The sequence below is a fragment of the Merops nubicus genome, unplaced genomic scaffold, assembly GCF_000691845.1.
Source record: "Merops nubicus isolate BGI_N331 unplaced genomic scaffold, ASM69184v1 scaffold9248, whole genome shotgun sequence".
Classification (NCBI taxonomy): domain Eukaryota; kingdom Metazoa; phylum Chordata; class Aves; order Coraciiformes; family Meropidae; genus Merops; species Merops nubicus.
Genome location: NW_008627714.1, coordinates 1 through 18799, shown reverse-complemented (window position 1 = coordinate 18799; position 18799 = coordinate 1). Strand labels below are relative to the sequence as shown.

Below are 18799 nucleotides of genomic sequence, written 5' to 3'. Positions count from 1 at the left end.
CGAAGGAGGATGCAGAAATAGCCCGGAGCTGGCTGACTTTAATAAAGTAATATGCTCTTGTGCCACCACTGCTGTGCTACCCAAATGCCCAAATACATCTTTGGGAAGAAAAATGGCCCCCAAGCATTCAGAGACACATCCCTGATGGAAAACCTTTAAGGTCCTTTGGGACTACACAGTCCTTATTACAAGGGTGCGTCATCATCTCTGCATTTAGTTCTGCAGTGGGTCCAGTCAGAAAAATACTCAGATTTCATCACAACATACCAGGAGTGTTAAGCTGAGGAAGAGGAGGCACTAATGATATCCCTCTCCCAAGGTTTTATCCCCTCCCAAGGTCATGCACATAAATACTTAGAATGCCAACGACGAAAAGACACATTCCTGGAAATTCCGATAAAAATACATAAAAGCTACACAACATTGGACATATGGGAATACAAAAGCCCCTGCTTTTGTGCCCCCCATCTCTATCATGTTGCAACAAACATCCATGTAGGTTTGGAGGATCTGGCTGTGCGGGCACCAGCGAGAGCCTCCAGCACATTCAGACCCACATGTGGCCCAGCAAAGACTTTTGATTCTTCATCGAGGGGCAAGGCCTGAGGACGCCCAATGTGTGGATGTGCTACCTTCAGAGGAAGGTATTACTGCTAACAGGAAAAAGAGATTTTTAACCTTGAACAGCTGAGAAAGAGTGGGTTACGATTTGATATGTAAAGGTAGCAAGCATCTGTCAAGAACCATGGGCTGGCACAGTTGGAAAATAAAATTTTAACGTCTGTAAAAATGGACAATGCTACCTTTGCTTCAGGCCTCACTAGGGCTCCTCCTCGTTCCTCACAGCTGAGGTGTCACTGCTGCGTTTAAGAGGGTTGGTGGTAGAACACCCGTGTCAGGGTAACACACAGTCTGACGGGGAACAAGCGTGAGTGCTTCACACCAAGTCTGTGCTGGGGTGTGCAGAGCTGTTCTGGGAAGGTGGGATCAGTGCTGCTGCTCCGGAAGGTACCAGGGTAGCAGCAGTTCTCACTCCCTTCCAAGATTTGTGTGGAACTCCGAGAACGATCTTTCAAAACAAACTTTTCTGAATTTTCACTTGGGAGGTTTAGAATTCGCAGTTTGCCCAGCAGCATCTCGGGCGTTGCGGGGTTTGACGCGTCCCTTGTAGGGCGCGGGGCCGCGCTGCGAGTCCTGGCCGCTCATCACGCAGCCAATGCTGCCCCCGCTGTTCCCGACAAGGAAATGCCCCGAATCTCTCCCTCGGCTGCTCAAGTTCTGTCCAGAAGACGCTGGCGAATGTTTCCAGCCCGCGGATGCCACTATCATTTTTTAGTTTGACTAGCTGTCGGTTTCCTTGAAAGCAAACAGTTCTTAACATCATTGTAACATCACCCGCGATTCGTGCCATAGGCGTCCTAACAATAAAACACGAACGTAACGGGTCCTGAATAATTAATTACTTTTTTCCTTCTGCCTACATTAATTTTCACATGAGAACATAACCTCACATGAGCTGTCACGCTTGAGCATGTTTTCCTGTGTGAACTCAGCACTGCTGTGGAAGTTCTGTGTGCCCTCATTCGGCAGCCCCCTCCAGATCAGCAAAGCACTTACTTGTGCCGGGTTCACAGCCAGCAATTCTCACCACAGACGTCCCGTTGTGCCAATAATTTTCCAAAAATGGAACCAATCTGAACCTATGTCGCTGAAAAACTTGAGCACATGCTTAAATCTGGACACATACCTCGTTCATCTGTGTTCAGAAATCATGTCTCAAATTACTTCAAAGTTCTATTAACTCCACCAGAACGGCACATGCTTAATAGCAGTCCTACGGAGGATTGTGCAAACTGGAGCTTTGAATTTTCAGCCATTTGCACTATTTGCTTTTCAGTCAGGCTTCTTAGCCATTTCGAGTGACAACAGCTACACACAGCTGTATCTCCTGGGGTGTCCCCAGGGAGGCAGGCTCGTGTCCACGCCACTCAACCGGTCAATTCTTTAACTTTGGGGCAGAGTCTGACTGCACCTGCGTCAGCTTTCTTGTCTTTACATTTTGGGCGCAAGTTGCTTGCAGTCACTGTTCTGTTCAAACTGTAAAATAAGTCATCTTGAATGCACACCAGTTTTTTTTAATTAAGGATATAATCCCCAGGGTAATCTAAAGAAACCGTCTACGGCTCATTTAATAAACAACAAGGAAAACCAAACCAACCCCATGCCATCACTTGTTATCTAGAAAAATACCAAAATTCACATAAACTATCCAGGGAAGTGCAGCCACCAAAGGGGTTATTATTATCAGGTTCCTTCAATACCATTTAACTTATTAATCTTATTATTCCTTAGCTTGTAGATCATACTTTCTTACATTCTCGTCTCATCTCTGAACTCAGATTAGAAATTGGTATTTCTTATTTCTCGAAATAAAAGAAACTTTCTGACTCAGAAAGTCAACTTTATAAAGTCTATTTTGTGTGTGTTGGGTATTTCTCTTGGGTGGTATTGTATTTACATGTGTTTCTCTAACACACCCACACTGTTTATCCAGACAGCCTTGAAGAAGGATAAAACTACAGTTCTTTATTTATCCAAATAAAAGTAAACTAGAGGAGCTGAGCATGGGAATTGCCTGGAATTGCCTGCTGACCTACTAGAAATAGCTGCGTTTTGGAAACAGAAGCCTTCAATGTCAGAAAAATGACAGTAACAGCTATCTACTATTAGCAAAGTTTACCACCCCATTTGCTCCACAAATCACTTTCTTTCAAAAAATTGAGGGATATAGGGAGAAAAACTCCTCCTTGTTATATTTCACTGCAAGAACTAGATGTAGAATATAGACCTACAGGGGCCTTCTCTCCCAGGAGTACCTCACATTAGTAGGCCTGATCCTGTAGGCACAAATAACTTGTGTGAACTTTTATCATTATCACAGTCTCCAGTTACAGAACTTATACTAGAGCAGATTATCGAAACACCCATGTAATCGCCCACACCAAGTCTCATCACTCACTGAGCTCTCTTCATTGTTCCATTAAGACTGGTACTTTATCTTAATTAGAGCTACTACTTCAAAAAATTAACACTAAAGACAATTAAACATGTATCAGACAATTGTACAAACAATTACATTCTCTCACCCCTTAACTCCACTCAAATCTGCTAACCTGGAAAAGGAAGCATGAAAGACTGGTCAGATTTCTGACTTCTCCCATCATTAGAGATTTGCACAAAATTTTTCTGCTAGAAAGATTCTTACCAAGTATTTTTCTATATAGAAAGAATCAAGGGGTAAGTGTCCTCTTTGTACTTCATACTGTGAAAATGCAAACACTTACAACCTGTCTTGGCAAATCTGATCTAAACTTTTATATATATATATATAAACATACATACATACTCTTCTAAACAACCTTTTCATTCCCTGTGGTGAAGACAAATGTAAAGATGATGAAATATTGTTTCACATTCTCTGTCTTGTAGAAACTCTTCAGGTAAAACAACAGCCACAAAACCGTTATCACTTCCTCTGATCTCAGTGAGGGGAATATCAAAGCTTAAGAGAGACTGTACACACAAACATGTCAGTCCCTGCCAAGCCAAATTAAGTAGCAGCTTCCTACTGAAACAGAAATCTGAGATGTCAATTCTAAGCATTTTCTTAGTCCAACTGGTGATGTCACAGACAAGATCGGTAAACCTATGGAGGCACTTTCTTAAACTCTAACAGGATACTTTTGTATCCCTGTTAGACAGAAAAACATAGATGTGGGAAAAAAATGCCTGCAGGAACAGTAAATTGATAGCTAACACATCTTAGGTGAACAAAGAGGTGAGAACCATGATCTGGGATGTGGTAGGTATAAAAAAAATGAATAAAACTGATAACTGGAACAATTTGTTGATTTTAACTTTCCATCTAAATATATGTATTCTTGAAATATCAGTAATCAGCAAGCCAAAATTTCCTAAACTTAATTTTTAATTTGGTTGCAAATGGTTTGAATTTGGCAAAATAAGAATCTGACCATTCATTTTAACAGAAAATTTTTAAATAAAAACCATACAATTTTGCGAGTTTTTCAGAAAATTTAGAAGGCAACGGAAGTTAAAACTCTGGAAGGCTCGGAGAGGGCATACTCTATTATGTGGTACAAAACTAATTTATTTCAGAATAGTTTTCCTTTGTAAGAATAAAGTTACACCAAATGTTAAGTGTTATTTTATTTTTCTGGAGAAGCCAACAAAAGTGTACAGAGATTTTGACAGAAAGAAATGGGGCTGTGAGGGGCATTACTTTTTCTAAAAGGGATGTATTTGAGATGGATTCCTGAGTACTTCTAAACTGATGGGTGTGTTCCCACCAATATACCCAGAACAGAGATGAAGAAGGAAAAAGAATAGAGATTTCCCTCAGCTTTGGTAACCAGGGAGATAGGTATAAGATATTTCAAAACTCAGAATATTTACATATGTAACTCACAGCTAAGGTACAGAAATAGTATCTTCAATATAAGTTTTGCTTGAGAGTAAGTCTCAATCTGTTTACTGGGATTTTTCATCTCGGTTTGTAAATGTTGTGTCTCTATGCAGTATATGGGAGAACTGATGATATTAGTTCACTCTAACAGCATATAAACCATTGCTGAACTTCAACCCCTTAAAAAACAGTTCACTTCTTACCATGAATCCTGGAAAAGGGGCACTGAATGACAAATCTCAGGTACAGTGCCTGTGGAGACAGGCTGCCAGACGCTCACCAACAGGCCACTCACCTGGCAGCAGCTTGGCAGCAGCTGCCGAGCCGACCTGTTACCAGCGGAGTGGCGTAATGAATGCGGGGATTTCTTGGGGACAAATCCAGGAGGAATTAGGCTTCATTAGTTTTGCTTCTGGGAGAGCAACTTGTTAAAAAGAATCTAGAGTGTTAACGTCTTCCATTTTACTAAGTTGCTCAGCCACAAAAAACTAATAAAAAGTGTCTGTGCATGCAGAGGGACATAGGAACAGTTCCTAACTGCATTCAAAACCCTGTACCCTGCCTCTTATCCTAGGCCACGTCTCATTATACTTAGCACAAAGTGCAGGGACAGAACCATAGGATGGTTTGGGTTGGAACAGACTTTTAAAGATCATCATGGCCAGGCACATCTTTCACTGGATCAGGTTGCCCAGAGCCCCATCCAACCTGACCTTGAACACTTCCAGGGATGGGGTACCCACAACTGCTCCGGGCAGCCTGTTCCAGTATCTCACCACCCGCACGGTAAAGAATTCCTTCCCTGTTTCCACCTATTCTTGCCCTCTTTCAGTTTAAAACCATGGCCCCTTGTCCTGTCACTACACGTGTTGGTAAAAATGTCTCTCTCCATCTTTCTTATAAGCCCCCTTTAGGTATTGAAAGGCCACAGTAAAGTCTCCCTGGAGCCTTCTCTTCTCCAGGCTCAACAACCCCAACTCTCTCAGCCTTTCTTCATAGGAGAGGTAGTTCACTTCTCTGACCATTTTCATGGCCCTCCTCTGGACCCGCTCCAACAGGTCCATGTCTTTCTTGTGCTGGGGGCCCCAAGAGCTGGACACAGCACTCCAGGTGAAGTCTCACCAGGGCAAAGTAGAGCAGGAGAATCACCTTAACCTGCTGGCCATGCTTCTTTTGATGCAGCCCACGGTACAGCTGGCTGTAGCCACATGAATCTATTATATTCATTTTTTAATTATTGCATGTTGTGGCCATTATGTTTGCACAATGTAAATGTTTAAAATCTCAGTAAATTGCTCCAGCTGCTTATCAGAGACAGCACTGTGGGCCCAAGAGTTCATTTAGATGGCTAAGGCAGACTCAGCCTGTATGACGCCTGTAAAGTGACTCATCACGTACCCTCTGAGGAGATGTGTCACTGCTGTGCTGCAAACGCCGCCAGGGCTGCAGGATATTTCCTCTGCTGCCTTTCAACAGTCTACACTGAGTCCTCAGGGGGGGAAACACATCTTTGCACTTGGGTCCTCTTTCTTGCAGCTACCATTCTAAATGGCTGGACTTACTTGCATAATGAGCAACAAGGAAGGTAAGATGCCAGTCATGCATTCTTACATAACACAGCTTTACCTTTTCAAATATGCCTACTCCAAAAGGTCTCACCATCTCCCACCTTCCCTACCATGCAGTTCTGTATAAACAGGTGGAAGTTTTATTTCATGAGTAAACAGACACCGACATGTTATTTTCAAGAACAGAAGGAAACTTCCAGTGACCTATGCAGTAAGACTGGGAGGATTGATTTGGTAAAACTTTCATTATTGTCACTGATGAGAAAAAAAAATACAGACATTCTCAAACCATAGTTGAAAGGCATATGGAGTATAACACAAACTAAAAAGCATCTTGAAGACTAGGCAGTGATAAAGTGCATGCAGATAAAGCAGGCCATTCAAATTTTTACAAGTTGTCTTTCAAAGAGCTGTATTACCACTTAATCAATTTTCTCTTCTTGAAAATTGTCTGCATCATTTATGTAGTCTTCAAGATCATCATATCTCTGCAAATAAAATAAAGCCTGTATTATTTTATCAGTGTTTAATAACTGAATTGCACAAAGACTGCTTTTTCTTTTTCAGTACCAGAATGCCAGTAACAGTTCAGAAGCACTGATTTCTGAAAGCTTGCTAAATGCAACTGTACTACAACTTCTCTTAAAATGGTTCATAAAGTGTTTCCGAATAATTCAAAGTACTTCACCGTAAACAGAAGAGTAAAATATTCTTGCTGTGCCTCACATACATGTTGCCAGTCTTTCTAAGTTAGAGTGTGTTGTGTTGCTTCTTTTACACGAAACAAGAGCCTGCCCACCACAGCCCATAGATCATGCAGCTGTCAACAAGCCTCATGTCCAAAGCTGACACAAACTCTGTGTGAACGCAGCAGCATACCACTGTTCAAGAGGCTGGCCAGTGGAACTGCATGAATGGTCAAGCTGAGTTACATTACTGAAGCTCAGTAATTCATAACGGATCAATTTGATCTCAGCTTACTTTTATCTGCTTGGAAAAAGGCCTAGCAAGTAACTCAGTCATACCTTCTGAATCCACCCACTGTCTTCCAGCTGGCTGAAAAGCCGCTCGACTGTGTCTTTGACTGGTTCATCCTCTAGGCCATCCAGCTCGGTCAGGGAGCTGCAATCCACATACAACTTGTATTTGAAGTGCTTCAAATTATGATAAACCCTTGTACGATCTGCACACACCACGCCAACCCTCAAAACCTAGGCCAAAGTGAACAAAGCATTCCCTCTGACACAGCTGTGATTATCCTGACAACATAAAGAATGGCTAAGCTGGTCTAGTAAGATTTTATAAGTCAGTCTAGGAAGATTTTTTGAATAATGAAATAAACAGAAAGGCACTACATGCATAAAATCAGCACAAGACCATGTAGTTTTCACAGCCACAGCAAAACAATTTTTGAGCAAGCAGGCAGCTAGCAAGTCTGTGCAATGGCAGCTTCTCAGTACCGTTTTCTTGGAAACACAACCATGTTTGTAAGCTGTGGTATCTTTCCTATCTCCTGGTGGAACACTGTTATAAAATCACTAACATTTTAGACAAAGCAGAGGCAGAGAAATTATTTGATTACTTTTGCTTAATATGTAGTACCTCCTAGGGACATGAAATACCAGTTTATAGCATTTTGTAGACTGAGTAATAGTCAATATTTCTTCAAGAAGTACGTATGAATACAAATAGGCATATGTCTAGAAACATGCATTTAATAAATCATAAAACTACAGAATTAGTTTATTTTTAGAAGAGACCTTTAAGATCATCAAGTCCAACAGTTAATGCAGAACTGCCGGGTCACCACTACATCATGTCCCCCAGCATCTACACAGCTTTTAAATACCTTCAGGGATGGGTACTGGAGCACTCAAGGTACTTTGGTGACCCTAGGGGAAAGAGAGCTCCATCTCAACCACTCCATTCCTACAGGGACACACTGTCCCTCACCCACTCCAAAATAAATACACAGAGTGTTTGGATTTCATAAAAATAAAACCTGAAGCTCAAAGTTACATACATTTTATGGTTTTAATTTCTTAAATATATTAAACTGCAGCTCAACTGATAGAAACAGGTGTAAGACCACTGCAGGCAAGAGACACACTCACTTTAAAGAACTTTTGCGCTAACCTACAGTAAATGGTTATTAACTGGAATTGTAACCATCTTGAGATAAAAAATTCCTATTACTCTATTGCAGTTCCCTACTGATCATGTACATGTGCCTATATGCAGCTCTATTTTCTACTCTCCCCAAAACTGAAAGGCCAAGGCTTCTGTTTGGTGCTATAGTTGCTTCTGAAGAGCAAGACTCACCAACCAATGCATAACCTCAATTCATTCAGATTTCCAGAAGTACTATTTCAAATACTGAAATAACCACAAACTGAGCTGTGGTGTTCCATACAGCATTTCATAACTTTCCAAGTATCCCAGGCAATGAGGTGTGGCATCTGGAACACTATGTGACACAAAGTAGGAGATACCATCTTGCATCAAACTGATGGCTCAGTTCTTCCCTCATGACAGCAGCTAGCAGGAGATATTTAGGAAGTTTTTATAAGGGCTTGTAGTGATGGGATGGGGAGTAATGTGTTCAAACTGGAAGACGTTAGATTTAGATTAGACATCAGGAAGAAGTTCTTCACTATGAGGGTGGTGAGACACTGGAACAGGTTGGCCCGGAAGTTGTGGATGTTCCATCACTGGAGGTGTTCAAGACCAGGTTGGATGGGGCTGTGCACAACCTGGTCTAGTGGAAGGTGTCTCTGCCCATGGCAGAGAGTTGGAACTAGATGATCTTTAAAGTCCCTTCCAACCCAAACCATTCTATGATAGATTAGTGTGAGATGCAGGATGAATATCAGAATGATCATGGTATTACCATAGAGCTTCTAGCAGTCAACAGTTAAGACAGTTATCATCCCAACTATCATGTTCCATAGTGTGAAATAAAGTTCCCCAAGAACCTATCTTTGAAGAAACTGGGACCTTTTGGGACCCACTAACACTTTTTGCTCCTAAAGTATCTTGTGGCAATTAATTTCATAGTTCATTTATGTGTGAGGTGTAAAGAATTTCTACATTGGAGAAATGTCAGAGCCAAATAACTAAGTATTGTATAATGTGATTACGTATTGTGTTTTTAAAGCAAGAAAGATTGTCTAAAAATACAATGCTATTTCAGAATGCAGCTTTGGAAAGAATCTCAGTACTGTACTCATTCTAAATTTTTCCTCTTGCAGTCCTCAGTGACTCTGTCCTAATGCTTAACTTATCTACTCAGGCTGTCCGTATCAGCCAAAATTGTGTTAAATCACTTTGTAAGGAATGCAGGAGCAGAGCCTGACAATAGCACAACAAGCAGCGACTGAATCCATGTCCTCCAAGCATGATTATAAAGGGAAGTAGAACACCAAGACTGAGAGTAGAAAACAGTTTATAGTCCAGGTGACACAGGAGCAAAGAAGTGTGGAGGACACTATAGCTCTAAACTGTTTGATTCCCTCTGACAATGGAGGAATGAGAACTGGCAGCTACATACAAAACAATCACTGCAAGCCTAAGCAGAATTGGAACAGCTGTTTCTCTTCTCTTTCTACTGGCAAAGCAGAATACTTCACAGATGAGAGAAAAGGAAAGTTTTATGCAGAAGATGAGGGTTGGAGGTCTGGTTTTGTTCTCTCCACATCCACTTTTCTTGGATATTTTGAAATAAAACTTTAGAAAATAGTCCAACTATGTGCTTCCATTCAGTCTGATCTGCCAGTGCTGAACTGCCTTCTTTTTCAGTCAATTAAGTCCTTGAAGTGCTAGCTTTTTTTTTTTTTTTGAAGTAGCTCTGGGTGCCTGTTGTCTTCCTTCCTCCTCTCTTTTTTCTCATTTGGCAGGACAAGTTGATCAATGCATTGCTGATCAAGAGCCTTGCTGGAAAAGCCCAACTCTTGTGACTATCATGCACACGCACCAGGCCAGAGCAATAACCAGAGTAATAACAACTGCTGCTCAGCAGGGTCTGTAATCTATTTAAGAAAAGCTGTGGCACAGATTTTCTTAGATTTTGCATTACATGTGGAGCCCAATGACGACACAATGATAATCACACTGACACTCCTCAAATCTCTAAATCAGAATATCTGCAGAGATCCAGACAATACAGACTCGAGCTTCAGCAAGGCATACTTCAGTTTGAGGAGAGCTTTGCTTCATTTTTATATAAGAAATCCTATCACACCACATTTCAAAATACATTACAAATACAACTTGTTCTGTCACTTTTTTTCTTTTCAGCAAGTACTGGAGGAATTTCACTCATATTCAAAAATTCTTTTACACCCACGAAGAAAAGGAATATACCTTCTACACCTTCTAAAGGGGAAGAAAGGCAAAACTTGGATATCAGCTTGGTACGCAACTGCAGCAATATTTTCCTCCTGACAAATGATGTGCTTTGAGCTTTTCATAAGAGATCAGGAATTACATTACTTAAGAAAGTCATATGCATACCTAATCATAACAGTTATTGGTAGCTGTAAATTTGAAGGGAAGATCCCTGAATATTAGAAACACCCAGCTTCTTAAAGACTCAAGGTCTTCAAAGGCCTCAGCTGTGAAATGTAACAAAATTGACTGTTCCAGTCATCTAAAATGACCATCTAGTGCAGAATCATGTAACAACATGAAAGATGTGTTTCATTCCAGAAATACAGTTTAATGCAAAATCTCCTACTAGAGACAATTGAGCGAGAAAAAGATGTGAGACTATTTAAATGGAAGTGTTTTCTAGTTTGGACAAGTAGTTCTGATACTGCAGTAATAAGAAAAAGGCTCTGATAAGATGTATTGAAGTAGTTAGGAACACGTCTTCTTAAGAGGAGATCAGCAATTTCTAATGTCAATGCAACGGAGATGTCAAGATACCCTGTCCTGAGAGAATAGCTACATGGGAAATAGCAGATGTAAAAAAATCTGAAGAATGAAGCAGTAAATTCTGACTAGGCTGCACTTGAACTGTTAGAATGACAGTGACATGATTTCACTCATCATTCTGACCCAGAACAAACAAGAACTGCTGGAGAGCACACAGATGCTCCGAATGCTAGAGGCATAGCAGGCACGAAATTAGCAGACCTAGTGACCCAATGTAGAACAAATCTTACTTGTAACAAAATAGAAAACAAGATCATTCAATGGAGGTGATTGTCCATTACACAGAAAGTTAGTTTTATAATGTTTCTGAAAGCTAATCGATGCAAGTTTTGTGCTGGGAAAGTCTTTGGGGCACACACAAAAGTAAAAGGCTTTCAAGCGGTCTCATTTCAGTGGAAAGGCGCTCGGGTATTTAGAACATAAGTAAATCTATGGCACATGGCATTCTTGATATAAAGCCTCAGGATCCTGGCATTAAGGAGAAAGGATATACTCAGAATGGAAAAAAATAGTCATAGTGTTTCTCAGGTTGAATGCCAGGCACGTTCAGAGCATCACTCGCTCGTGCCATTTCTTTACCACTGGATTGCCACTCCTTAAATCCGCTTTGGGATTTTCAATCTTCTCTAAGAGTTACCAATAAACCCTACGGCATGGCTTGGTGCCCTTTGTCTTTTTTATCATGGTTGGGTATTCCTACCAGTGCCTACCGCAGTGCTAGTACATCTGCTGCACCAGGTACTAACATTAAGTGGCAAAAGTAGGGAGGCAACAGCACACTGATCATTGTGATGCAGACAAAACAAAGGTTATAGAAAAAACATCAAGTTTGTTTTCTTGATAAATGTTTGGCTTATTTGAGAACACTTTTTACTACCTTTTCCCAACAAAGAAGAATGGATGAAGGGGGCAGAGGGGAATGCTTCCGTTCAGCCTCATAAGTTTTGTAGGAGCTTCCTTCATAATTCCTAGCTAAATCCAAAACTATGCTCCTCCAAACTGCAAAACAGTCCTCATATTTTAAAAATTAATAGAATTAATGGAAGTAGAGTAGCTTAACTCTTGCCCCTAGCATTATAGGCATTAGATGTGATGATAAAATTTCTGTTCTTTGTATGATTTTCTGTAACACTAGACAAAGCTTAACAATAATTATATAGGATGTTTGTTTGAAGTTACCTGCTTGTCATCTGACATGAAGTCATCCACTTCCAAAGTTCTGCTATTATAAAGCTTCCCAGAGAGCAGCACATTAAACTTACAATATCGATTCAATTCACAGGCCTGACAAGACACACTTTTGGGTTTTTTCAAGATTATGCGAACATCTGGGTAACAATCCACACGCTCCTGAAAAACAGATTTCAGATGCCATTAGAGAATCTCAGTAAACTGAAAGAGGTCTCAAATAGGCTGCTGGGGACTCTGCACTTGCACAAAATTGGTGCAAGAGAAACTAAAGAGATTCAAATCTGCAGTGTTTCACTATTCAGCTGTGAACATTTACCTTCTCATCTTCCAACACTTCACTCAGTTGTAATTCATTAATTCTTTTAACTTCAGACCTGAAGAATGGCTCCTGCATCCTGGTACTTATTTTTTCCTCATCTCTTTTTTTTAATTTGAGGGGGTAGGGATGCAACTGTATCAGTTGGTCTGCTTCAATTAAATACACTGTATCTCTTCACTGTCCATACTCTGTTGTTACACTGATCATTAGATCACCACACCTACCACACCAATACTATTCTATTACTTTGTATAGAAAGACTGGATTACTGTATATCGATTTAATTATTTTTTTAAGTAGTAGAAGGTTCGTTATGAACATACGGGTTTATCTTTTTGTGAGAGGAGGAAGAAATTTTGTTACAACATTTAGCAAATGATAAAAAAAACCTCAAAAAGTCATCTGCTGAAGTTAGTAGGAGAAGCATTCAGGTAACTGAGAACAGATTCTGTTTTGTCACTGAAATATTTACCTGGTTATGAACAGATAAAATACTTCCAATATTTCTAAGTACCAAAACAAGTTATAAAATTAAGGAACAATGAGTTTCTATTAAAAAAGTATATGTAATTATAGCAATTACCGTACCTTTACAGAGAACTGCAGTAAAAGTCAAGTCAGTAGTAACAGGATTTGAAGCCTACTTCACTATTTAAAACAGAAGTCACACACCTTGTATCGATCTTTCCAGCGACTTCTAGAGATTAAGTTCTCAAGACGAGGCTGAATGAAGCGATCATCCAAATAATGAAGTGAGAGCAACATATCCTGTGCATACTTCTTTTGTCTTGTCCCATCTGTTTACAAAAGCGATCCATGCATCATTGATAAAGAGATATATTTAATTATTTAAAACTTCTGTATCACAAGAGGTACCATGAATAAACTCTACAGCCAAGTCAAAAGCTGCCATCCCAAATGGAGACCCGTTCACTCCATCCCACTGAAAAGAATGGAAGAGTGGGGAGAGGGAAGCATGCTGCTCATTGTCCAGCTTATGTAAGCTGCTTATGTACAAGGAGGTTGTAATCCATGAAAAACTGCTCTGAGCAGCTTCACAGCAGAAATTTTGACAAGTCTCTTGTCACTTATAAAGAACACATAGAAATGGACCTTCACCCTTCAGCAGTGCTGTCAGATGCTCTGAGTGAGGCAGCACAGGTACTTCCACATATTTACTCAAGCAAAAGAAATAAACAAGTATAAGGAAAAGTAGAACTAACACTATTCCACAACTGTCTCCCAGCCCTGGTTTTGGCTGGGATAAGAGTTTATTTTCTTCCTAGTAGCTAGTACAGTGCTGTGCTTTGGATTTAGGGTGAGAATAATGTTGATAATACACTGATGTTTTAGTTTCCACTAACTGATGCTTATCCTAAGTCCAGGATTTTTCAGTTTCCCATGCTCTGTCAGATGCACAAGAAGCTGGGAGGGAACATGGCCAGGCCAGATAACCCAAATTAGCCAAAGGGATGTTCCATAGCATAGAACGTCATGCTCAGTATATAAACAGGGTGTGGGGGTAGGGTGTGTGTTGGCCAGGAAGGGACTGGCTGAGCATCTGTCAGTGGGTAGTGAACAGTTGCACTGTGCACCACTTGTCTTTCTTGGGGTTTATTTCCCTCTTTGTTCTCTCTCTTTTCATTACAATAACAATCATCATCATGATACTACTACTACTACTACCACTACTACCAATATTTTATTTCAATTATTAAACTGTTCTTATACTTTTTTCCCCTGACTCTCCTCCCTGTCCCACCACCAGGGGGAGGAGTGAGCGAGCAGCTGTGTGGTGCTGGGGTTAAACCACATCATTCCCAAGTAGGTGCTGGACTCCAGGAACGAAACAGGACTTCCACAGGTGCAGGCCAATGCACACTGTCTCGAGCTGCAGCATGTACAGACATACAAATTAACTCAGCTGCTTTCCTTAGTTATCAAAGAGAAAGAACTCACCAGACCACTGGCTATCTAGCTTTCTAAATAAAAACAGTGAATTGTCATTAGCATTAGAGCCACCATGACAACTGTTTGTCCATATACACTTTACACACACACATTTTCAGTAAGACAGCTACACTAAAAGCTCGAACAGGCTGTGCTAGACAAGAAAAAAAATCCCTCACAATAAAATGGAAATCTGAATACTAACACCAAAGTAGCTCCTCGAGTCAAACTAATTAAAAGATTCACTTCCCTTAACTCGGAAAAATCCATTCTGTGTTATAAAATTATATATCTTTGTAACGCTAGGCTATGTTCATACTCTACAATGTTCTTCAGAAAGACAGAATACAACCCCCATCTCACTTGCAGAGCTGATCTACTTCCAGCAGCTTGGCAGAAGTTGTTGGTTTTGTTGAGCAGAAAAATTTGAAATAGAAGGAAGCCATTATAACCTAAATCTGGTAAAGTTTACTTCTTACTTCTCATAACCTTGTTCTCACTCAGTAAAACAAAACAAAACTAACACCTAAAAACTCTAGCAGTGGTAGATGACAGACATTTTTAGCTCCAAGTATACACAGCCTTTATTCTGAAGTCTGTGGTGTACATTCCCTCTCAGTTCCTGATGACACCAAAATTTCCTCTCTTTGGCACTTTGCTGACTCCTTCCAAAACCTGCCACTGACAGTCCTCTCATTAATCCCATCTTTACAGTGCATCTGAAGCTGCCATTCAGCCCTAGTAGGCCAAATACCAAAAAGCACTTTCTCAGCAAGAACAAGAGAAGAAATACTGAGTGCAGCTGAAATTTGTTTTATCTGATAGCACAAATGTTAAAAAAATGAAAAGAAAAAATGGGTATAGAGTAATTCCATATCTAAAATTATTTATTATCTATCAGATTCCTCAGGAAAAGCTATGAAGTGCACAACATTTGGACAAATCAGCTGACCCTGCAATGTCTTCATTGAGATGCCTACTTTGAAATTAATTTTTCTTTCATCCTGGAACTGTTCCTGATGATTGGTAACACAGAAACACTTCTCCACATACATTCCAGGCTTAAAAGAATTAAGTCTACACATTTTTCCAAGATTACACTATCCTTTCCAGATAGTTTCTGCACCCCTCCCCCAAAGTCACAGAGCAGCAAAACCACAGACTCTTAGGGCTCACAGTCCTGTACTCTAATCAGGAGACACGTCTTTTCTGAGAATAAATGCCTTTGTACAACTTTGGATGCACTATTATATTACTTAACACCACTTACTTACCATATAATGAGCTCAGGAAAGTGTCATCAATTGCATTTATGAGGAAAGCCTTCACTATTCTTTTGAAGTGTACATAATGATCACAGCGAGACACTAGGAAGAAAGCAATATAATCAGAATTTAATAAATAAATACATAAATAAATAAATGGTAAGTGATGTTAAAAGTCATGTAAAAAGAACTTTTTTTCCTACTGTTGGAAATTTAGTATTTTAAAGTCATTTAAATATGGATTTAAAAAGAAATTCAATGTATAACATCCACACCTTTATGACCTGGCCTTTAAATAATGCTTCTCACCCCAGTGGGAATTAATGAATTTTAGCATCCTAAGGTCACCCATCCTTTCAGCAAGAAGAGTCCACAGTATGAGCTACAAACACTAGAAGAAGAGAATAACTTGGTCTATGAATAGTATAAAATAATGCAAACTAGAGAAGCCCAGTTTTTTTGAGGGTGGGATGGAGGGTTGTTTTTGTTTTGGTTGGTTTGGTTTGGTTTTCTTTTTATTTTTTCTAACTTTCTTTCAAATACACACAATTCTGCTTAAGTCTTTACCGGAAAAATCACAAATGCTTGTGACCATATAGAATAGCATCAACTGCCCAGTCAGCACATATCTGCTTCTGAACAACAAAATATGTAAAAAGATAACTAGCATAAAGTTCTGTTTCAAATTTCCCTGCTCCATCCATATAGTAGTTTTGATAAAAGATCAACTTTTTCTTAGTTTCTGCAGTTCAGCTGAATTTGCCTAATAAATTCAGAAACCCTTGTAGACCTGTGCTCCCAAGTCTCACTGCCATGGAATAAAAATACATAAAAAAAAAAAAAAGTCCAGCCTGAAAAAAACCAAACTCATGGCAAGAATTTTGTATCACTCTCCAGAAAGATTCTGGCCAGAATTAATATAGCTGCTCTTAGCATGTATCACAAGATTGAAGATGATGCTTTTAGGTCTCCACAGGAGTAACTGCATCATAGGTAGCCTATGTCATCCTAAATCAGACCAACTTAAAAATGGTGGACAAGAAGGATTCCCTTCCTTCCCCTCATATTATATCCTCCCTTTATTAAGCTACGGAAAGACTGCAAAAGTTCACTGTGGAAATCAGAGTACTTCCACAAGAAATCAAAGCCTTTTAGGAATCTGCTTTTAAATTATCATATCCTACTATATGGTATATGTATTTCCAGTCCATTAGTATTTACTACAGCACTACAAGCAGGTTAAGCACATAGAACTGTCACCAGTTCTCATCTTACAGTGTGGGATGTGGTACGCCAGCAGCTCGCTGTTGGATGGATTCAGTGGCTCCTTCCGCTGTAGCCGGTTGTCACTGCCCTCATCATCTTCCTCCTCATCGACTATGAAATCTTTCATGCTGTCACTGTCAGCCTCGCTACCTTCTGTTGGTGTGAGGGGCAAGTGACAGAGTGGTTCCTCTTCTGTTTCTGCTTCAGCATTAGAATCCTGTATTTTAAAAAGGATTTAAAACCCAAGAATTTTCAGTATTTGTACTGACAAAATACTACATGTACTGGGTAAGATATCTGACCTTGTAAGGACACCATTTGTTCAAATAAAAACAGATAATATGTTTAAAAAAATACATCATTCTGCATTAGATGACAACTATTTTCAGCTTTAAATCAGCCATCCCCATGTACCTCTCTTCAGTCTATTTGTAGGAATTAAGCTAACATGAGATCTTTGTATTACTTCAGCAGGTATTTTGCTTCTTGATAAAAAGAATCTGCTAGTCCTCTCATACATCTCTTCTTTATGGAAAAAAAAATAGTAAAGAAGGTTTTCCTTTCTGATTATGCAGAGAAGATAAACACTTGAGTTCTAAGCTGCTTAATCATCAGAATGCCTGAAAGAGAAAATGAAGTTCTTAAAGCCTCAGTGATTAAAATTAAACCAAGATGAAGGTTTTCAGCAGTCAGTAGTTACCTACTCAATGTGATAGCTGTCAAAATGTGACAGAACTACTGATTTGTCATGAATAAAACTCCAAACAAAATAAATAAAATCCAACTGATTTGTATCTATTAGTCTTTCCCTTCCCCTACATTCAGTATTTTCTCCAATTGAATTTCAAAGATAAAATCCAGACCTCACAACTCTCACTGCTGCAGGATCTCCGAGTCGCTCTTTGTCTTGCAAGTTCTGTCAGTCTTGCAATCACTTTCTGTTTCTTGTTAGTAGAAGCATTTTCTGTAAGGCAGGTTTTATCAGGTTGCTGTTCTTCATAAGTCTCATCTTCATCCATTATACAGTGACGTTTAGCAAAAACTTTTCTAACAAGTATATCACTGTCCTCACTTTCGTCACTGTCATACAAGACAGAGGAGTTCAGCCTTTTACGCTTCCCAGGCATGATGCACTCATCCTCACCATCTTCTGTTCCTTCCCCACCGTGGCTTTTCTCTTCCTGATCTGAAAGGCTGTTCTTCACAATGGTTTCATCTTTTTTATCTTCCTCATCTTCTGAAGTGGTAGGCTTTTCCTCCTCAGAGGTACCTGAGGATTCATCATCGCTGTCAAGTAGTATGAGCTCCCTTTTAGTGCGTCTCCAGTCAACTCGGGATTTGGATGATGACAGTTCTGTTCCTGCTGTCCTATTTCTTGTTTCATACCTTCTGACAGCTGCTTTTATCTCCATGGTAAGGCTGTGACAACACACCAGAACATAAATCAGTAGAACAAGGCACTTATTACATTATACCACTGGAAAAAAAAAAAAGAAAACCTACAAGGGAAGGCATCTTTTGTTACATACACTTACGACTTAGCAATATTATTAAGAGACACACGCAGAAGTCGACACCAAACAAAACCACGCATGCACAAAAGAATCTTGGAATCGTTTAGGTTGGAAAAGACCCAGATCATCGACTCAAACCATCCACCTAGCTCCACCGCGTCCGCTGCTACACCATACCCTCGAGCACCACACTCACACGACTTCCAGACACTCACAACTTCCGCGGAGGAGACGCCCGACTCAAAACACGCGCGGAGCAGACCTGTCCGGGCGCAGCATGAACGACCGGGAAAACCCGGCCTGCC

The 18799-nt window shown here is 40.0% G+C and overlaps 1 protein-coding gene across 1 annotated transcript; it reads right to left on the bottom strand.

Annotated features, from left to right (window-relative positions):
• Window positions 1-6463: 6463 nt before the first annotated feature.
• CCDC82 (coiled-coil domain containing 82) lies at window positions 6464-18392 on the bottom strand. Its single transcript, XM_008946422.1, has 7 exons — window positions 17844-18392; window positions 16990-17197; window positions 15724-15816; window positions 13172-13296; window positions 12169-12339; window positions 7080-7265; window positions 6464-6542 (listed from the first exon to the last, which is right to left on the bottom strand). Exons 1-7 carry the CDS (start codon window positions 18390-18392, stop codon window positions 6477-6479), a joined length of 1398 nt encoding a protein of 465 aa, XP_008944670.1. The 3' UTR covers window positions 6464-6476.
• Window positions 18393-18799: the final 407 nt, after the last annotated feature.